The 20,525-nt window shown below is 58.3% G+C and overlaps 1 protein-coding gene across 4 annotated transcripts; it reads left to right on the top strand.

Moving 5' to 3' along the window:
* Positions 1–319: 319 nt before the first annotated feature.
* Positions 320–9,374, top strand: PTMA (prothymosin alpha). Of its 4 annotated transcripts, none has more exons than XM_039557024.1 (5): positions 320–478; positions 4,593–4,664; positions 5,343–5,430; positions 8,005–8,078; positions 8,497–9,374. In XM_039557024.1, exons 1-5 carry the CDS (start codon positions 434–436, stop codon positions 8,542–8,544), a joined length of 327 nt encoding a protein of 108 aa, XP_039412958.1. In that variant the 5' UTR covers positions 320–433; the 3' UTR covers positions 8,545–9,374. The 4 variants fall into 4 exon arrangements, with proteins under 4 accessions (XP_039412958.1, XP_039412956.1, XP_039412957.1 ...); XM_039557022.1 differs by having other exon boundaries at positions 5,343–5,436; XM_039557023.1 differs by having other exon boundaries at positions 322–478; positions 5,340–5,430.
* The last annotated feature ends 11,151 nt before the right edge of the window (positions 9,375–20,525 follow it).

Below are 20,525 nucleotides of genomic sequence, written 5' to 3'. Positions count from 1 at the left end.
CCCCTCCGCCCCTCCTCAGGCGCGGCGGGAGCTTCCCCCCCCCCTCCCCCCTCCCGCCGCCTCACACGGCGGGAGGGGCGGGGCGGAGGCGGCGGGGGCGGAGGTAGTGCGGGGGGGCGTGGCCCTGTTCCCCTCCGCGCCCGCCACGCTGAGACCGGACCCCACTCATCGCCGCAGTAGCGGCGCTCGCCGGCTCCTTTAAGCGGCCGTGCCCCATTGTTTGCGCCGCGGCCAATGGGCGCCCGGCGGCCGCGGCGCGCGCGTCCAATGGGGCGCGGCGCGGGGCAGCGCGCGCGCCGCCCCCCGGCTCTATAAGAGGGCCGGCGGCGCCGCGTGAGTTCCCACTGGCTCGCGCAAAGCCATCTTGGCATTGTTCTGCCCGCCCGCCCGCGCCGCCGCAGCCCCGCGCGACACAGCCCCGCACGCCCCCGCCATGTCCGACGCGGCCGTGGACACCAGCGCCGAGATCTCCGCCAAGGTGAGCGACCCGCCGCCTCGCGCTGCGCTCTACGGCTTTCATCCCCGTGTTTTAATTTTTTTTTTGCTCGAGCGATTTCTGGCTTTTTTTTTTTTTTCCCTCTTGTGTTTTTTTTTTTAAAAATTTTTTGTGCTCCCCGCCCGTCCCGCGTCCTGTTTTCTCCCCTTTTCCCCTCCGTTTCTCGCGTTCAAGTTGGTGGCGCGGCGCGGAGTGGAGCCGGCGCCGCCGCGCTCGCTGTGCGGGGCTGCCAGCGCTGTTCCTTTGTCTACAGCGTGCGGGAAACGTGCTCGCCGCCTTTGCCGGTGCTGCCGAGCCCCGCCGCTCCGCGCCCCGCTCCCTCCCGCCTTTCCTGGGGACAGCAGCTGGCCGTCCCGCTGCGGAGGGACTCGGGGAGCCGGGGGGGACATGCACGGCAGCGCCTCGGCACCCGGCAGCGCTCGCTCATTCACTCCGCGTTGCGGGAGCTTGACAGCCCCGTCAAACTTGTGTCCCGCTCGGCCCCGTCCCTGCGGGGGGGGTGTGGGGGGAAGCGCTCCGGAACACGCACTGGAGGGTTGGGGGGGGGGGGGGGGCGGCAGTGACTGTTTGTGGAGTTGCTGCTGAAAAGCGGGGTGGGCGGGCGGTTGCTGTTTCGGAGTTGCACCCGGTTGATGCGGGAGGGGCGTCTGCTGTGTCGGTGTTACCCCTGGAGTGTGTGTGTGGTGGCGGGGCAGTTGCTTTTTCGGCGTTGCCCCCCCGGAAGGAGGGGGCCATTTGCGGTATAGGAACTGCCCCGAATTGGGGGTTGCTATTTCGGAGGTGGGAGGGAGTAGAAGGTGCTCCGGAGCTGTGCCGGGGGGGCTTTTACTATTTTTGGAGTTACCCCGATGGGGGCACCCCCACAGTGGAGATGCCCCGGTGCGCTGGGGCGACGGGGCTGAGGGCGCCGGCCCTGGCCCAAGCTCCTTGCAGCGGGATAACTTCACGAGTCGCTGCTAGAGGTGATGGGAAGCGGTTGGGGAGCGCCGGTACCAGCCGGGAGAGGCTCTCCCGGGAGTCCCCGCTGCGGCTCCCGGCGCACGCCTTTGTCTGCGAGCCGCGGCGGAGCGTTCCCCGGAGGGACTGCGCTCCCCGAGCGGCTGCGGTGCGCCCTGCTGAGCCCGGGGCCGCGGCCGGAAAAGTTGCGGGGGGACCCGGCCCTGGCCGGTGCGTGGGAAGGCGGCGGGGATGTGCCCGGCGGCCTCCTCACCCTGTGCCCCGGCCGGCCCCAGGTCGCACCGCTCCCGGCGGCAGCGCGGCTGGAGGGGAAAAAAAACCTGACGGGGAGGAGGGTTTATTAAAAACAACCAACAAAACGCCGTTTATGGCAGATTTCGATTTCACTTCTGTTTCCCGCTCCCGCAGCCATGCCCCCATCCCGCCTGCCCTGCCTCCGTTCCGGGGCCGCGGCTTGGTCCGCGCCGCCTCCGGCTCTCCCGCTGCCGGGAAGCGGCGAGGCGGGTCGATCCCCATCCTTCCCCCGGGGAACGGGGCCAAGTTTACCGTTAACCTTCCCCTGCCCTTTACCGCGTGCGGGAAGGGGCCTCGTCTCTGGCTCGCCCTCCTGGGAGCGGACAAGGGTCCGCGCTGCAGGGCGGGCGGAGGCACGCACGGCGGCAAGGTGACCCTCCCCCCCCACCCCCCCCCCCGAGAAGCGCGGAGGCACCGGGGCCGTTCGCCCTCGTCCCGCCTCGCCGTCCGGAGCGCTCCCGGGAGGCGGGGATGGGGGGGGGGGAGGGGGTTCCCGCCCCGCCCGGGCGCCGCCCCCGGCCGGTGCCGCGGGGCGCCCACCACGTGCAGGCCTGGGAGCCGGAGGCCGCCTCGCCGCCTCCGCCGGGACTACAGTTCCCGGCAGCCCGCGGGGCGCCGCGCTGGCCGCCGGCCAATCAGCGGGGCGCGGAGAGTGGCGCGCAGTTTGAATGGCGGCCGCGCGCGTGGCGGCGTGGGTGAGCCCCCTGCCGGCGGGAGGCGCGGGCTGCGGCGGCCCCTCTGTCGTCCCCGGGTCCCGATTCCGCCCCCCCCCCCCCCTTTCCCACCGGCATCCTGCCGAGAGCAGGGCCAGGGAGAAGGTAGAGCTTTCGGGACTGGTGGTGTGTGACTGTACACCGCTGCTATTCTTTCCATAGACAAACAGCCCTGACACACCTATAATTAGAGGCTGTGTCCCAGTCTTGGTGCCAGAGCAGCGCTGCTGCTGCACTGGCCCTTGGTCTGGAGGCTTCTGTGCACATCTATTTGTGTTGGACTGGGAAAGGAAAAGGGAGAATCCGTGATGCTCTCTGCAACCCCGTTGCTAGCACAAACTTCATAACCTGGCATCGTGATGCTGGTTAAATTGAGAGCATTTTCAGTGATGCAGGAAAGGTCAAGGCTGGAGATCTGTCCAGCTAAAATGCCCAAGAATAAGTTGTTCCTTCACTGGGAGAATTGCTTGTGTTTTGTGAACAACTCGTTTTAATAAGAAATGTTGGGCAGGGTGAGATGTGGAAATTTTGACTGCTTGACTTGCTCTGTGTTTAACTTGGGAACTGCTTTGTCGCCCTCGTGCTCATGTGCCTGGTGTGAGGCAGCAGCTGTAGCCCAGTGATGCACGAGAGGCCAAATGGTTGTGATCAGTCTCCAGGAAACAGGGCAGTGGAAGCCACTGAGAGTGTAAAACTGTGGTGGAACTGGGCAGTGTGGAGGAGGTGGCCTGGGATTTGTGTGTGAGCAGGGAAAGGAGGAGGGAGCTTGTGTGTTTGTTTTAACCCAGACTCCTGGGTTGGTTTGCATAGGTGAGGTTTGATCAACAGGTATTGTCCCCTCAAAGGTTTCTTCCAGAGAAAGTATTTTCTCAGTGCACTGGCAGCCTGTGGGTGCCTCTGGAAACAGCATCTGTGTGTTTAAGTAACCTGTTAGTCTAAAATGCCTTTGCTGCCTCCCCTGAGCAGCCTGCAGGGCAGTAGAAACCCTCCCAGAAGGGAGCAGTGATCGCACCCTAGCAGGGCCAGGGCCATGCTCTTCCCTGCTGTGTTCCCACGAGGCAGTGGCTCCTGGGAGTGAAAGTGCCCGCTCGCTGTCCGTGGGCGGCGCAGCAGCCGCAAAGGGCAGGCGGGGGGAGGGAGAAGCCACCACAGCGGAGCAGGAGCTTCCAGCAACTTTTAAACACCTCATGGTCGCTGCCGAAGCCGGCTGTGGCTGTGCTGCTGGCCCTGGGGAAGGGCCTCCCTGCTTTCCTTGGCTGGGGTAGTGCTCACTGTGCTGAAGGATCTCGCTCCAGCTGATGGAGGAACAGAAGGGGAGGAGGATGCAAGCAGAGATGCCAGTGTTAAATCCAAGTGTTCTTTATGCGGGAACATAAAGTTGGATCCTTTCAGACTGTTTGCTGAGTGACTTGGCATGACATTTTGACAGTGATCAATAGCAAAAACACACAAGCTCCCCCTCTGCTTGCGGTGGAGGCTTGAACCGAACTAGCCAGGCACTGCTCTTGGAGCAGTGTAAAAATAGACTTCTTCCCCCACCCCATCCTGTTACACTTTAAGCTGCGAGCTGGATGCTGGAGCCTCCTCTCTGCTGCTGTGAGAAAGACCAGGCATGTAATATTTGCTGTATGATTTTCCCAGGCAGGGCAGAGACCACAGCCTCTGCTAATGAGTCCCTGGGATTTGTTCCTGATGTGAAGGTACCAAGCAGCTGTGGATGTCCGCAGCCCCGGGGTGGCAGAGCCCATCCTTTGGATGGGGCTGCCGGCTGTCCATGGCATTGCAGGAGCTTGTGTGGACTGTGCTAAGATGGGCAATCAGCCAGCTCTGCTGCTGTTGAGCATATGCAGGCGGCCAGCTCTGTCTGTTTGGGAGCTCAGAGGTGAAACAGAGCAGTCTCTTTTTTAGATGGCTGCTCTGGCAAGGCTGACTTGGATTGAGATTCGCCCCCATGTTTTCCCGTTCCCAAGGAGGAGCCAGAACGTGGCGACCAAATCGCAGAACAAATCTGTGTGAAGAGAAACCAGCTCCTGCTCTCGCTCTCAAACTGTGTTTTTCACACCTGATCTGCAGCTTCTCTGACCCAGACACCTGGAATCGGGGTGACTTCTCTGCTTTTCTGCTCCTTCCAGGATCTAAAAGAGAAGAAGGAAGTTGTTGAAGAAACAGAAAATGGCAGAGATGCACCGGCCAACGGCAATGCTGTGAGTATGGTTGCAATCTGCTGGGGGAGGCAGTTCTTATACCAATGCCTTTTTGTTTTCCTCTGTCTTCTTGCTTTTGCTGCAAGTTTGTCCCTAGCCCTGCTGAGAGGGGACCTCTGTAAATGGCAGCACTGAGTGCTGCAGAGCCCTCCAGCCTTTGGCGCTTCATGTTATGCAGACACTCCCAGCCTGTGGGCTGTTGTGTGTGCAGAAGAGAAGGGCCGGGCTCGGATTCCCTTCCTGACAGCCGTGTGAGGCTGTCCAGTACCACCTCTTCCCTAGACAGGGATAGAGGAGAAAAATTTTAAAAGCCACTAGGATTTACAATGTTACAACCAGTCGAGCTGGGAAACACATCATGTACATGTTAACTGGTTGGTTTTCTAATTTTAACATGCTGGGGGAAAACTGTGCCACATTTCAACGTGTCATGAAAGCCATTGCAGGTTTTGTCTCAAAGCTGCAGCCCCAAGTTACTGTAGGCTTGATCCTTTGTGCCTGGGCTGTCTGGGTTGTGTGGAGGCAGGTAGGAAGCGGGATGTGTGCCCGGGGCTCCGGTGGGCTGGTGCTTTGCTTTCGGCAGGAAAGGTGGGAACACACACTTGTGCTGAATGTCTCTTCCACCTTCTCCCTTCCCCAGTGCATTTTTTTTAAGTGATGTTTTGTCTTGCCAAGGAGAACGAGGAAAACGGAGAGCAGGAGGCTGACAATGAAGTAGACGAAGAGGAGGAGGAAGGTGGTGAAGAAGAGGATGAGGAGGAAGAGGGTGATGGTAACTTTGTTTGTTCCCCCCCCCACTCCCATCCCACGGCAGTGTCCTGCTCTGGATACCAGGCTCCTGGGACGCGGAGGCGAGCGGAGAGCAGCATCTCCCCCTCGCGGCTGCGGCCAGGGAGCTCCCGCCAGCCAGGCTCGCTTCTTCCTTGCTTGCCCGAGCCACCAATGCTGGGAGTGAAGTCAGCCTTGAATCCTTTCCAGCAGGTTGAGGGCAGATTCCTTCCTCCCTCCCTCTGGCCAGACGGCACCGTACCGCGGCGCTGAATAAGCGCATTAGCCCTTCCGTGCGAGTAGTAAAATCTGCCCTTGACTCCTGCGAGCACAGCCGCTGCTGCAGACACCAGTGCCGGCCAGTGGGACAGGGACAGCCCTGGGTGGCTATGGCTTGGCACAGAGGGCAAGTCACCATCCTTGTTCATGGAGCAGTGTGCTGAGAGGCCCGTGCAGCCCTCATTCCCAGCCCTTTCCCAGGCTGGATGCCATATGGAAATGAGCAGAGGAACCTGTGGCTCTCCCCTGCTCCTCCAGCTGGAGTAGATAGGCTTCCTTTGAACCTTCTCTGTCTGTAATGTCCTGTGTTTCCCTGCCCTCCTCTGCTTCCTGACCTGACCCAGCCTGGAAGTGGGTTTTGGCAGCAGTGACTAGAAATCCAGCAGTGACTTGCCGAATCACTTCTCACCCTCCCTGCTATTATTTTTTTCCCAAGATCTGCTTGGATGAATAACATTGTTTATTTTTATCGCTTGTTAAGGCTGGGAGAAAACCTTTCTTGTTATGCTGAAATGAACTCAGGGCCCCTGATTATCTGTTACTAGGTTAATCCCCTGTCAATTTTTGGTTTACGTGCTGACCTACTAACCTGATGGCTAGTTTTGGGAGATAGGGACAGGGCTGGAAATTTAATGACCATTAAACCAATGTTTATTCAGAGTGTGAGCTGGGAAAGCCACCTCCTTCGGGGGTAGCACTTTCTCACCAGCTGCTATGCCCTTCTGTAGGAATTGGCTCACTAGGAAAACTGGGAATTGTGACCCTCTTTAACTTGTGGTTTTAACTCCTGGGGACAGGTGCAGCACTGCTTTGTGCTGTCCTGAGCCCATTTACCCCCAACCCTACTTGAGGGTGGAAGAGAAGGGGAATACTTGGCTCTCCCTGCTCCTCTTGGGCAGGAGCAGGGAGGATATGTGTGCTGCAGGCGTGTGTGTGGGGTGGAAGTGTTGCTTGGATACTGCTGTGACAAACCTGGGGAGATTTGGTCCCGCAGTGCCAGCCCAGCTCTTCTCAGCTCACCGAGTGCAGGCATGATTTGGCACACGGTGCCTGGAGACGCCGATGCCTTGCGGGAATCCGGCACAGGCTCTGACCACTGGCACGGGCTCTGTCCGTGCTTGCTGCCCTCGGGCGATCCCTACCTGAGAGCTGCACCTGAGCACTGCAGGAGAGAGATTTAAAGGCAGCAAATCCAGCTTGCATCAGCTTTTTTAGCCAAGACTTGCAGCCAAACTCCCGGAGTTTGACAGCAGAGGAGAGCTTGAGGGTATATTTTCCTCTCGCATCTCTCCATCCCATCTCATTATTTGCTTTGCTTAAAGCAGCTCAAAGAACTAAAAATGCTCCCAATCAGCTTGGCAATGTCACCTGACCTGCTGGCCGACCCAGTGCATGTGATGGCTGCTGGGGTGTTGATCCATCGCTGGGAGCTAATCTTGGCCCTTCCCACTGCATGGGCCATGCCACAGCTTGGGCACACACTGGGAGAGGAGAGGGGAAGGGAGGATGGGCTGACCTTAATCCCCCCGGCTGTCCATACGTGTGGCTCGTGGCAGTGGTTTAAAGCCAGCTTACTGGCCTTAACACTCTCTAAGTTTTAGTAGGGTCTCCTGTTACACAAGAGACTCGTCTCAGCAGCTGAGAAGCTGTTCTGCCTCTGGGCTTGCCCCTGAGCCCCCAAAAGTGGCCAAAGGTGATTGACTCGGTTGTTCTGATCCACTGGCCTATTTGAGCTCAAAGTGGGTCAAAGCCCAGAGCTTGCTGCTTATTCTACTGGCTGGCTGTAAGATAAGTTGGAAGCATTTGTCTGCTGTTCTGATAATTAGAAAGTGTTCTGACTCAGAACTAATGCGTTCTGGCTCTCTTAACTCATTAAAGATGGACTAATAGCTGCGAAGGGAAGCAGAAGTAATCTGGAGTGGTTAGGCAGAGCAGCCACTAGAAAGAGTTTTTTCCTCTCCCTTTTTTTCCCCCCCCATTTTTACTGTGATTTCGGCACTTGTGGTAGGTAGTGGTTTTGCCATCCCATTGTCTGTGTTACAAATGCAGTGTGAACCAGACTCGAGGCTGCCAATCCTTATTTCCCCTTTGGTGGGTCAGGTCAGTGGGGGATGCCCAGAAAGCCAGTGTGTCCTCTGTCACCTCTTGTCCTGAGCAGAGTCTGTGCCACCTGGGGAGATGGGACATGATGTCGCAGTGTGGGGGTGAGCCAGGATTATACCCAGAGGGGAGGTGTGTGGTACTGGAACTCTCCTAGAGGGTCTCACATTTCCTCCCTTTGTCTTCCCTGCAGGTGAGGAAGAGGATGGTGATGATGACGATGAAGCTGAGGGAGCCACAGGCAAACGGGCAGCTGAGGATGATGAGGTAGAAAGAGTAGGCAGCCATACATGTCCCCAGAGAGCTTGGGAGGGGGGAGGGTGTTAGTGGGGCCAGAGGGGCTGGGCTGGGCTTAGCTCTGGGGCTGGAATGCTCTGCCTGTGTGCTCCCCATGTCTCCCCAGGGACACAGCCCAATTCCGTTTATACACTGGCCTGGTTAGGGGGGTGTCTGCTCCTGCTGAGTGAAGCCCTGGGCTAGGGAGCCCTGGCATGCTCATGGCAGACCGAGGTGGGGGCACCCAAGGGGCTCCCTGAGAAGAGAGGGTTTTGCCTGGGGGGTGGGGGAACAACACCTGTGGTGCTCTGACCTTGCCCCCAAGGCAGGAGAGGGACCTGAAACTCTTGCCTGCCCCCAGCAGCTCCACTCCCCATTCCCTCTCCTGATGGCTTTGCTTTCCCCTCAGGATGACGACGTCGATCCCAAGAAGCAGAAAACCGATGAAGATGACTAGGCAGCAAATTTTTTTTTTTTTTTTTTTTTTTTTTTAAAATAAGGAGGAAAACAAACCAACAAAAAAGGCCAGCGCGTCCTCTTCACCCTTGGGTCCCCCCTTGGGACTCCTGTTGCAGCCCCCTTTCCCACACACAGCCCCTTCCTCCCCCCTCCGCCGTGGTCATCCTCACCAAGTAGAGTGAACCCTGTCCCCGCCCCCCAGCGCGGCGCTGCCACTCAACGAACATGGAAATGATTCGCCCGTTAGCGGGGAGAGAAAAACCCCCCTTCCCCCACAGACCCCCTCCCCCCAAGCACCAAAACTTCAAGGCCCTGCTTTCTTTCTTAAAAGTACTTTAAAGGAGAATTTGTTTGTATTTTTTATTTACATTTTATATTTTTGTACATATTGTTAGGAGGTCCGCCATTTTTAAGTGATCTCGGATTGACCAAAAGGGGGGCTTTGAAGTGTATATCTCTCTTGTTACCTATCTCTGACTTTACTTGTGGTGTGACCAGGCCCAAACCATTATCTCAAAGGAGAATAAAACAAAACCTTGTAAAAAAAAAAAATTAAAAAAAGACAAAAATGCAAAAAAAAAAAAATTTACAATCTTATTCTGAGCATTCCAGTAACTTTTTTTGTGTATGTACTTTAGCTGTACCATAGATCGTGGTTTGTATGAGGTGGCAAGGCCAAAGATAAAAAAGTTTTCTTTTTTTTTTCTGTCTATGAAGTTGCTGTTTATTTTTATTTTTTCTTTTTTTTTTTGGCCTGTTTGATGTATGTGTGAAACAATGTTGTCCAACAATAAACCGGAATTTTATTTTGCTGAGTTGTCCTAACAAGGCTGCCTCCCAACTGCTGCTTTTTGTTTTAGTTTTCATTTGTTTTAGTTTTTTATTTCTTTCTTTCCCTTCTTTCTCTCCTTTTCTTTCTTTGCTTTGGACTTGGGCTGGGAAGACAGAGAGGGGTAGAGGGGTGCAGGGTGTTGATGGGGAGGGTCTGTGGGCCATCCTGTCCCCCTGCTGCTGTGGAGGTCGGGGAGGCAGAGTCTTTCCATGGCTATATTCCTGTGGAGAGCTGCACCAGCATCCCCAGCATGGCCTCTGCATGGTCCTGCATGCTCTGGCTGCCCTTGGCAAGTGGTAGGGAGGGGTTAGACTGGGAAACTATCAGGGATATGGACAGTGAATGTGGGGGGCCTGGGTATGGGCTGCTCAGCAGTTCTCCTGTCTGCAGCCAAATTCATTGGGGATTTGTTTGGCTTGTGTAGTGGGGAGGAGAAACCTATCCCCAAAATCCTTCCTTGCAGTGTCTGCTGCAGGTGATTGACCCTTAGCTGTGGGGTGGGGAGAGCTCAGGCTGCATAAATGCCTTCCCTCCCTTGGGGCTTGTTTAAGCTTTGCTGGCAGTGGGGCAGGAGCCAGTGTCAGCAGGGATTGGAGTCAGCCAGAACTGGTCCTGGGGGGGATGCTCCAGACTGCATTGGTCGCCCAGCAACTTCTGGGGTACCAAGCTTCAGGTTTGGTGATGGGACTCCGGGGAGACAGGCTCAGATTTGTCTGTGTGCTCTAACAAAACAAAAATGCTCTAACTTAGCCTAAGCCTCTGCTGCTTTGCTGCTAACCTTCCTCTAACTCATTTTTCCTCCTTCCTCCAGGGTATTGGAGCTTGGAAAAGCTCAGCCTGCTCTGCCAGGTGTGTGGAGTTCGTTTGCAAGAACCTGCTTTGTATCTGTGCTCCCAAACCCTCACCCCAGCTCCGGGGAGTCCCCTTTCTCTTACTGATCCAGGCTGTGCCAAAGCCTCACCAGATGGTCTCGTTTCCTCTTCTCACACTGCAATCCCAGCAGTCAGTGTTCAGATGCTGGGAGATGATTCCTATTTTACATTTTTTTTTTAAAAAAGAGGAACCAATGTGCAGTTAATGCACTGGGTGCGAGGGTCATGGCACCTCCTGATCGCTGGGACCAGCCAGGTTACTTTGTACTTATACCAGTAGCAAATAAGCTCAAAATCTGGCTTCTTGTCCTTAATTATCCAACTAATCGTGGTGCTGGCTGATAGCTTATCAGATTTACTGCCTTTGATTTGCAGGCCCTATACAGCCCTGCCTGGGTGCTGGGAGCTTGTGGCAGAGCTGGAGGCAGTGCTAGGTTTGGTTATCCGGTGCTCCCATGGGATGTGACATGGGAGTGGCAAATGGTGCTGCTGAGTGTCACCATGCTGCTGGGTGGGGCCTTGTTGTGTAGTGCTGGGAGTTGTATCCACATCCTTGTGTCCTCACCACGGCTGTCCCATGCCTGGCTCCTGCATCATGATGGGATGGGATCTGATGGGATGGGCGCCAATGGTGCAAGATTCAAGCTGGTACTTGTAGATTTGCAAGGCAAATTATTCAAATAAGCTTCTGCAGCTGCATAGACAAGAGCTGGCTCCAGGTGTCCCTAAATGTGGGGACCCTGCACACACAAAGCTGATGTGAGGGCCCAGGGGGTGGAGATTTTGGGGGAGCAGTGGCCTTACTGTCCCCATTGCAGAGAAGGACTTGCCTGCCCTGCAGCCCCCCAAAACCTGGTGGTCTCGGGTCATACCCCACACATTTTGGTGTGGGGTAAAACTGGAGGCTGCCCCCAGGCTCCCAGGTGGGCATACTGATGATGGTAGGGCATGGAGCAGCCAGGGGTGTGTGGGTAGGTCAGAGGGACCCCCAGCCCTACAGCTCCTGGTCTGCACCCGGCTGTGTGAGCCCCCACAGTCACTGCTGATGGAGAGGGCAAACCCCACTCCCTTGTCCCCATGTGCCCTGGTGTTTCTGCACCCCATGTCTACCCTCTCATTGCTTGGTCCCAGTGGCTCTGGCTGCCCCTGCCACCCTGTGACCCCAGGGGTGCTCTGGTGTCGCCAGTGCCAGCAGTGGGGCTGAGGCCAGGCACAGCTCAGTGCATGGACCCTCACCGGGATCCCAGCCCCAGCCAATCCCCATGTGGCAGCTCAGCCAACCGGCCAATCCTGCGCTGCCACCTGGCCCGTCCTGCTTTGTGCTGCCTCCACCAATCACAGCTAAGCAATGCCCTGGTCTGACCAATCATGTGCTGCCACCTGGCGCTTCCCCACAGCCAACCACGTGCTGCCACTTGTCTCTGCTGCTGCCTCACCCCTTGCAGCAGCAGCCCACCAATCACAGTGCGAGGGGGACTGTGCGGAGCCAATCAGGAGCTGCTGCCTGCCAGCTGTCCCAGCCAATCAGGGGCAGCCACACCCTGTCAGGAGCTATAAAAGCCCTTCAGCGCTGGTGCTGCCCTAGCATTCCAGGTCATGCCAGGGTGGAGAGCTGTGGTCCTTTGGAAGGTGGTTCCTTTGGAAAAGGCCCCCCACTTGCAGGGTCCCAGAGGGATGTAGCTGGAACATGGTGCTTTTTTGGTGCCCAGTACTACAGAGGCCATCTGAGTGAATCCAAAATCCTACAGGGATTTCTCACCTGGATAATGTCTTGGGACAGGGACCATGAGCAGCAGGTCCTCCAAGCAGGAGAGGGTTTACAGGAGTCATGCCAGCTGAAGGCACCTGTGAAGATCTTGGAGATGGTCTCCCTGAGAAGCTGGCCTTGTCCTACCTGCCTCGGGTGTGCAGGAGATGATCCCAGCCCTGCCTGGAGGCCAGAGCCTGGGCTCTGTGGGGGCTGATGCCACAGGATGGAAGGTGAAGAGCACACAGCCATCGTGTGCATTCAACCATGGGGTGGTGCTGCCAGGGCTGTGTCACAGTGCCGCCCCTCACCTGCAGACACCACCTGTCATGAGGGATCCGAATCCCACTTGGACTGCTGATCGCACTGGTCCTGGAGACCGCGGAGACAAGTGGCTGAAGCTGTTCTGAGGTGTGCTGGCTGGCAGCTGACCTCTGAAGATGGGTGAGGTAGTTCCCACATGAAGTATCAGGAGAGCTGCAGGAGGGAGCATCAGGAGAGCCTCGTATGCACTGGGAAGGACTTGGGCTGTGCCAATGTGCTCTGGTGGCCACTTAGACCAAGGGCAGCCCTTCCCAAGGACTACCTGCTGTGTTTGGACCTCAGCTGAAGCCACCTGTGTGCAGCTCAACAACCAGGTGGGCTGAGAGCAACTCCCACGTGGTTGGCATGATGCACGTCCTTCCAGTGGAGCTGTCCTGCTGGAGGTCACAGCCAGCAGAACCAGTGGGGCTGAGCCCATGCCCTGTGGACAGCTGGACTGAGTCTGGGCCAGCACAGCTGCCTCTAGCCCTGACCTGCCTGTAGTGGGTTAGGACCTGTTTCATTAGCTTGAGCTTGTCCTGCACCAGCTGTAGCTTTTGGTTAGCCTCATCCAAAACTTCTTGTTGCATCTTGACAACCTTCATGAAATTTGGAGCACCTTGGGGGTTCAGTGGAGAACCTGCCTGTGGGGAATGCAGGGCTTGGACTGCAAGCAAGACACAGGCTGGGGTTGGTTAGTGGTGCAGTTTGTGTCTGGGCAAATAACTGGTATCTACTTAAGAGACTGATGAGTGAAACTGCCTTCCAGGTGTGATTCCTCAAGATCACAAACACAGAAGCAGTTTTGAGTGGCTGCTGTTGAAAATACACACGAAGAGCTGCTCCTGTGGTGGAGCAATTGCCACCTGGCTCAGGATGTGAGGTGTACCATTGGAACGGACCCCTCAGGAGTGGGCTGTGGAAGGTCCTGGCCAACCCAGCAAAGATGTGCCTTCTCAATGGCTCAGGAATATTTATGCACTTGCCTCAAGAGCTGCCTGGTGTGGGCGGGAAAGCCCAGCGCAGGCTGAAGAGCAGATGCGGGACATCTGGTTCCTGTCTTGTCCCTGGCTGCTGTGTCCCCACAGCCCTTCCCCCTCAGTGAGCCAGGGCAGCTCTGCCCCTGGCCCTGACTTGACTTGGCAGTCAAAGGGACCTGGCCGTCCCCAGCCCAGTGGAGGTCCTTGAGCTCTGAAACCCAGTTGGATGTTTACCCCCACTGCCAGGTCTTCCTGGGGCCACCACCCCAATCCTTTCCCCCTGTGGGGTGGAGGCCTTGGAGAGGGAGCAGAGCTGGGGTGCCTGGGGCTCCTCCTGTGCAGACCTTCGGAATCCTCCATCCTTCCCTGTGCCTGTGGCTGCTCCATCTTGTTTGGCTGAGCTGCTCCTCTCCAAAGGGCAGGAGAACAGAAGGAAGGGCTGAGGGGGACCCTCTGTTTTGCAAACCCCAGTGAGGGCTGTGGCTCCTGTTCATGGCTGACTGGGGAGCCCCAGAGGGAGGGGTGGTGGGCAACCAGGGATTGGTGGGCTCAGAGGCCACTCCCCAGGGCTGTGCTTTGGGCCAGGAAGAGACCTGGGAGAAAGCGTCAAGTGCTGTCCTTCAGAGCAGATGTGGACCTGGAGAGGATCCTGCATTCCTTTTGTAAGAAAGCACGGTGCAAGGGGAACAGCTGGGGGTTGAGAAAGTGCAACCTGATTTGCCCTTGGAGAATCCACAGGGATGGGGTCTTTACCTGTGTCCTTTCCTACCCAGGAGAGAGGCCTGAAGGTGAGGGGCTCTGCCTGGGTGTTGGGTGGGGATCTGTGTCCTCCAGCTCTCCCTGCCCTGGACTCTGGGCATCTCCCTGGGTTCCTCTCTTTTGCTGCAGGCAGAGCAGGCTCCTGACCCTGCTCCCTCAGGGAGCTGGGAAGCAGCATGCCTCTGTCAGGGCTTGGGGCAGGAGGTGTGAAAGGGGCTGCAGCTTGTGCCCAAAGCTGGAGATCCCAGTGCTCAGTGGGCATGCGACTCACGGGCCACATTGAGAAGGACAATGACCCATAGCAAGTACGAGGCACCTGCTCTGTGCCCAGCAGCCAGGGCACTGCCAGACCCTGGATCCACAGGCAGAGAAGGGCTGTGGCTCTAAAGGGCCTGTCTGGAGTGGCAGGGAGTGTGGTCCTGCATGGGGCCGGACAGCCTGCACTGGGGTTGTCTCTGCCACCAAGTGAAGCCCCGAGCAGCTACCGTGGGGTGCAGCCCCTGCAGGGATGGGGCAGTGCAGGGTGCAGAGCCAGTTTTGGTTAAACCAAACCCCAACAATTGCAGGGGCTGGCTGGTTTCCTATCTTGGGTCTAATTCCCCTTATCCCTGCTCCCAAGGTGAGGGAGGATGTGCTGCTTCTCTGGGGACAACCCCAGCCTAAAGCTCCATCCCTCGGATGGACTATGGGACAAGGCTGCAGCTCTGGAGCAGCGTCCTGGGAAGCCAGCAGCAGGCAGGAAGTGGAACTGTGGGACTCTGCCATGGGAAGGGATGAACATGGGACACCTGTCCCCAAGCAGGCACTGGAGCTGGTGCTCCCTGCACCCCGTGCAGCTCTGTGGGATGGCCGTGAGCACCCCCCAGAGCTGGCAGATCCCCAGCAAAAGCCAGGGACTGTGTTTGGCCGTGGGGAGCCCCACCGGGCTGTTTGCTGCGGCCTAGGGCTCCAGGGACTTGTGCATCCCCAGCTTGGCAGGAACGTGGTCGGAAGAGGGATGAAGGCAGGCGTGAGGCACGGAGATGTCGGTGCCTGTGGAGATGCCGGGACAGCTCATCCCAGCTCCGGGCTGGCACAAGGAACAGCATGTCCAGCCCAGCGCAAGGGCCGCTCCTCTCCTGGGGCACAGCTGGTGGCACGTCCCATCCCGGGTGGCCCGCCAGCCCGCCTGGTGTGAGGCCGGCCCGAGCTGGCTCTCGGTGGCTCTCGCGGGGCCCCGGCCGAGGCGGTGACCACAAGCAGCGTCCTGGCCGGCCGGGCACCGCGCTGTGCAGCGCAGGCAGCAGCGCTGTCTCGCAGCACCATCTAGCGCTGCGGCGTGGGCGAGCCCCGCGCTCGGCCCGAGAGCCGCGGCAGCGCCGTGGGGACCGGCCGTGGCTGTCCCGCGTCCTGGGTCGTGCTGCCAAGGCCGACCTGCCAGGAGAGCCAGCCAGGCTGGTGGTGATGGGGATGAACAGGCGGCACAGCGTGGCTGCTGGCCCGGGGCAGCCGGAACTACCTCCCCCGTGCTCCTGCTCTGTGCCAGGGAATTTCCTGCAAGGATTCCGGGAAACATCAAGGGGCGCAGACGTTCCCAGTTCCTGAGCCAAATGTATCTGGCCTCAGCTGCCGGTTTTGCCACCTCCTCCCATGGAAATTGGGCCTCTGCCCTCTCCTTGGAACACTTGCTTCTCTATCAGCCAGGTTGCTCCAGCTCTGTCAGTCCCTCACCCTCAGGGTCTTCACCTCACTCGTGTTGTTTCCTCCTGCATCCCCAGCGGTTTCTTGGGGCCCATCTTCCATACCTGGTGAAAGTGTGATCCCTTCCCGCAGCTTGTCACTGTTCCCCTTTTGCACATTCAGGGCAATGTCAGACCTTTCCAGTCTGGCTTTGGGGACACCAGGACACCAGCACTGTTACTCTGTCCTCTTGTCCCCTTGCTCTGTGTCCCCTGCTCGTCCCCTCTCAGCTTGTCACCACTTCTGAGTGTCTGCCACTCTCTGCACCCTGCCTGGCACTGAGGTGCTGGGAGAGCAGGCAGGATTCTGGTGTGGGGAGGGTGGTGCAGGAAAGGCTTTGGCACAGAGCTGGATGCCGTAAGAACAGAATGCTCTTCCAAAGGGGCCCTGGCAATGGCTGGTCCCTCTCTTGGAGTGCTGCTGTGGATGGGGATGTCAGACCTGCAGTGGGGTGAGGCAGCTGCTGAGCCCCAACAGGGATTGCACCCAGGTCCTGTAGCACTGCAGGGCTGGTGACCAGAGGCTCCCTAGGGCAGGAAGAACTGGGCACCTTGGACTGAAAAAGGGTCCTTTGAATCCTATCTTTGCTGCAGCTGCCCTCCTCCTGTCCTTGGGGAGAGGTGGAACTGTGCCCATGTCACCTGGCAGTGAAATCCTTGTGTCCAAGTGGCTGAGTGCCTGCCTGCAGCTCTGCCTGCTCTGATTTGGCAACCCGGGGGTGGGATCTGTGCTCCCCAAAAGGGGCAGGGGGCTCAAATTTTCCCAGGCCTTCTGACTCCTCCCAGTGCTGCTGAACTGGATGGCACTGGCTGAGGTGGGACGAGATGTTGTTGACCCCGAAGGCTGCCCACTGCCACCACGCTCTGCCCGCTGCCACCACGCCCTGCCCGCCGCCTGCCCGTGCCACCGGCACCTGCGGGGAGGTAAGAGTAGCAAAGCAGACGCCGAACATAACGTGGCCCTGGGCTGTTTGTGCGCCTTTTGTTCGGCAGCAACTTTCATGAATCAGCTCATTAACCACATTAGGATGGCTCTGCTGCCCCGCCTGAGCCTTATCGGGCGGGGCAGATCTGGGGCACGCGCCAGCGGGACCCCGGTGGCTTTGCCAGGCAGGCGGGCAGCTGAGGGCTCCCACAGCAGCCGGGGAGGTGACAGCCCGGAGGGGTGCTGGCGATGGGCGCTGAGGGTGTTGAGAGCCTGGCGCTTGCCGTGGAGAGGAGGAGCTGGCCCTGTTCCCCTCACCCTCATGGCAGCACACCGGGAAGAGTCTCACACCCCCAGTGCAGGGTCCCGCTCCACAGCCGGCCCTGCAGCCCATTCCGGGGTGGTTCCATTGCCATAAGCCGTGCTTCAGGGAGCCTTATGGTGTGATGGGCGCCAGAACTATGCAGAGAGCTCCCCTGAAGCCAAAAGGGTGTTGTGCATCACCCTCGTCCCGAGCTGCCGAGCTGCTGTGCAACAGCCCAGCTTGGAGGGCTCCCAGGCCAAGACATGGCTGGAGGGCAGTGAGGATGGAGCTTCACCCCAGATCTCTCTGTGCCAGCCCCCCAAAGCAGTGCACACTTCCCGATGTGCCTCTGTGGCCCCGACTGCGTGCCAGGCTCTGCAGGGCCGCCCTGCTCTCGCCACCAGGTTTCCAAGGCTGCCAAGGCGGCTCACAGCCCTCCCGAGGTGGGTGACGAGTCCCCTGTGGCGACTTTCCAGCTGGCAGGGAGCGGCCTCTCGAGCACGTTCCCTGCCCCGAGGCTCTCGCAGAAACAAATGCCCCGTGTGTGCCGGCGGCCGGGAGGCACCGGTGCCCGCCGTGGCAGCTGCCTAGGCCAGAGCAGCCCGGCTGCAAACAAAGGGCCGGGAAAGTCGCGGCTGCCGGCTGGGATTCGCCCGCAGCGTTGGTTGCCGAGCTCGGCCGGTTCCTCTCCCCAGCGCTGCTTGGCCGGCCCGATGCCGAAGGCTCCCGGAGCAGCACTGGAGCAGCACTGGAGGCAGCAGCTCCAAGTGAGCCGGGGTTTTGTGAGTGGCTGGGCTTTGGGCAAGGTCCTGCGTAGCTCCTCAGGAGCCCGGCCAGGTCCTACCCTTGCCAGTGCTGCCTCCCTTCCACCACAGAGCCCTCCCCTCATGCAGAGCCTTGCACGTAGACCTGGCTGGGGGAAGTTTCGTAGCCCAGAGATGCCTGCCAAGGCTGTGAACTTCCAGGTGGGAACTTACTTGGTAAATAAGAGGAGGAATCATTGTGTTGGTCCTTGCACCCACTTCTCACCCCCAAACTTCGCACAGAGAGCGACATAAGGCTGCCCTCAGGTTGCAGCCAGAACCACCACAGGGACATGGATGGTTGGTGGCAGTGGTGACATGTGCACACCTGACCTCCTGCTCTGCTCTTGTGCTTTCCAGCCCCACTTTTCTCTTCACTGGCACCTTTGCTGTCCCATGCAAGGGAGCCAAGATCTCACTGTGCCATGCTTGGGCCCTGGGCACGGGACATGCCCGTGTCTCCCACCCCTTCTCCCAAGGCTCCCAAATCGTGGCAGCCCCACAGGGAAGGGGACCTGCAGCTGCCTGGGCCAAGAACGGGCTCCTGCTCTGAGCACCCCGGGGCCCTTTGCCTGGGTTTTGGGTGGTGGCTGCTCAGACCCCAGTGCCACCCCTGCCTTGCCCTCCCGCGGCCCCGCCGTTTGCTCCTCCTGTTCTTCAGGGAGGTTGATCCCGGCACTGGGGGGTTCTGGGAGAGGCTGTTCCCGGACAGGAGCGGGTGAGCTGCTCCCGGCTATTTCCCACGGAGCCACTGGAGGGCGGCAGTGACCCGCCGCAAGCGGGGCCGCCAGCTCCGACTGGGCAAACTGGGCCAGCCCGGGCAGGGCGGGCCCGGGGGGCAGGGAAGGGGCTCCGGAGGTTCCCCCGGGCCGTTTCAGCACCCGGGTGCCTCCGGGGCCCTCTCCCAGGGCTGCTCACCCGGCGGGAGCCTTAGCCACCTGTGTCGGTGGCCACTTGAAGCCCCACGGAGCCTCCAGCATGAGCTTTCTGCAGGGAGCGCGTCCCGCAGGCGCCCGGGAGGTTAAATGGGTGTGGGAATTCACAGCTTGTTTCACAGAATGATGTGCGTTGGAAAGAACCTTTAAAGGTCACCTAGCTCAACCCCCCTGCCATGAGCAGGGACGTCTCCAACCAGGTCAGGTGCTGATCCACTGATCTGACCTGATCTGGGCAACCTGTTCCAGTGTTTCACCACCCTCATCCTAAAAAATTCATTCCTTAAATTTGGTTTAAACTGACTCTCCTTGAGTTTAAAGCCATCACCCCTTGTCCTATAGCTACAGACCCTACTAAAAAGTCTGTTCCCATCTCTTATAGGCCCCTTCAAGTACTGGAAGGCTGCAAAAAGTTCTCTCTGGAGCGCTCTCCAGGCTGAACAACCACAGCTGTCTCAGCCTGTCTTACTAATGAGCCAACCCTTCCCTCTGATCATTTTTGTGGCCTTCTCTGGACCCTCTCCACGAGGTCTGTGTGGTCTGTGTCTTTCCTGTACTGACACCCCAGGGCTGGATGCAGCACTCCAGGTGGGATCTCAAGAGAGTGGGGTAGAGGGGGAGAATCATCTCCTTTGACCTGCTGGCTGTGCTGCTTTGGATGCAGCCCAGGATAAGATTGGCCATTCAAAGAAAAGACACCAGGGTAGACTCAGACCCACTGGGAGCATCCATCCCTCTGCTCTTGGTCAGTCCTTGGTTGTAGCTGAGCTTGGCGGAGGTGGTACCTGCTCCGTTTCTGCTGGACACCTGCTGTGTGGATCTACCAGAGCATCTGCCCTACAACACAGAGGCACCTGCTCTCAAGACCTTCAACCTTTTTTATTTTTCCTCTTGGACAGAGGTCTCACCCTCACTGGGTGTTGTTCCTGCTGGGTGCAGTTGTGGTTCATGTCTCTGAAGGCTGGCCTAGGATGGGTCACACTGCCAACAAGACTCTGCCCTGCCAGTGCCCCAGGCTGGGATTCATCAGTGAGGTCTGGTGAAAAGTTGCTACTGTGGCTAATGGGACTTAATGGTCCAACTTCAAACCCCCTAAATATTTACTCTGCATCCCTCCCACATACACCCAGTGGCTGAATCCAGGATGTGAAATGATGCCTTTCATTTTCCTGTGACTCTGAGGATCTCAAGCCCAGCAACAGGACAGGCTGTCCAAGGCATTCAGTGATGACACAGCTGCCTGTGATGTTGATCAGGAGCAGAAGCTGGAGATGCCCCTTCCCACGATGTCCATGTGCTAGAGCTGATTACAAACAGCAGGGAAAAGTGGCAGCAGGGCTGGAGAAATCTGTCCCAGTGAAAGTGTCACTGAAGCCCCCACACGCAGGGAGCGTTGGTGTGAGCAGCTGCAGCCCCAGCAGAGCTCCAGGGAGCCCAGTCCAGCACAGGAGTGATGCTGGTGGGCTCAGGGGAACACAGGTTTTCCAGAGGGGCTTGAGTGTCCCCAGGCAGTTGGAAAAGCAGAATAGTGCGCAGTGTTGCTCGACACTATTTGTCACAATCGGTGACAAAGGGACAATCGGCCCCAAGGGATTAACAGACGGGAAGCCAAGGAGAAACCTTGGTCAGAGAAGTCAGGACACCTTTCTGATGTGGCCAGTTGGAGGAAGAGAAGTTAACAGAGATGGGGGTTGTGGAAGGGGCGGGTCAGTGGAAAGCCCTGTTCTGCTGCTGGCTTGAGTGATGGGAATTTGTGCCTATTGAGGTGCATTTTTGTAACAGAAAGGAAAACACACAGCAC

The sequence above is a fragment of the Corvus cornix genome, chromosome 9 (genome assembly GCF_000738735.6).
Source record: "Corvus cornix cornix isolate S_Up_H32 chromosome 9, ASM73873v5, whole genome shotgun sequence".
In the NCBI taxonomy this organism is placed as follows: Eukaryota; Metazoa; Chordata; class Aves; order Passeriformes; family Corvidae; genus Corvus; species Corvus cornix.
The sequence above is the reverse complement of the archived record's forward strand: the minus strand, read 5'-3'. Positions and strand labels throughout refer to the sequence as shown.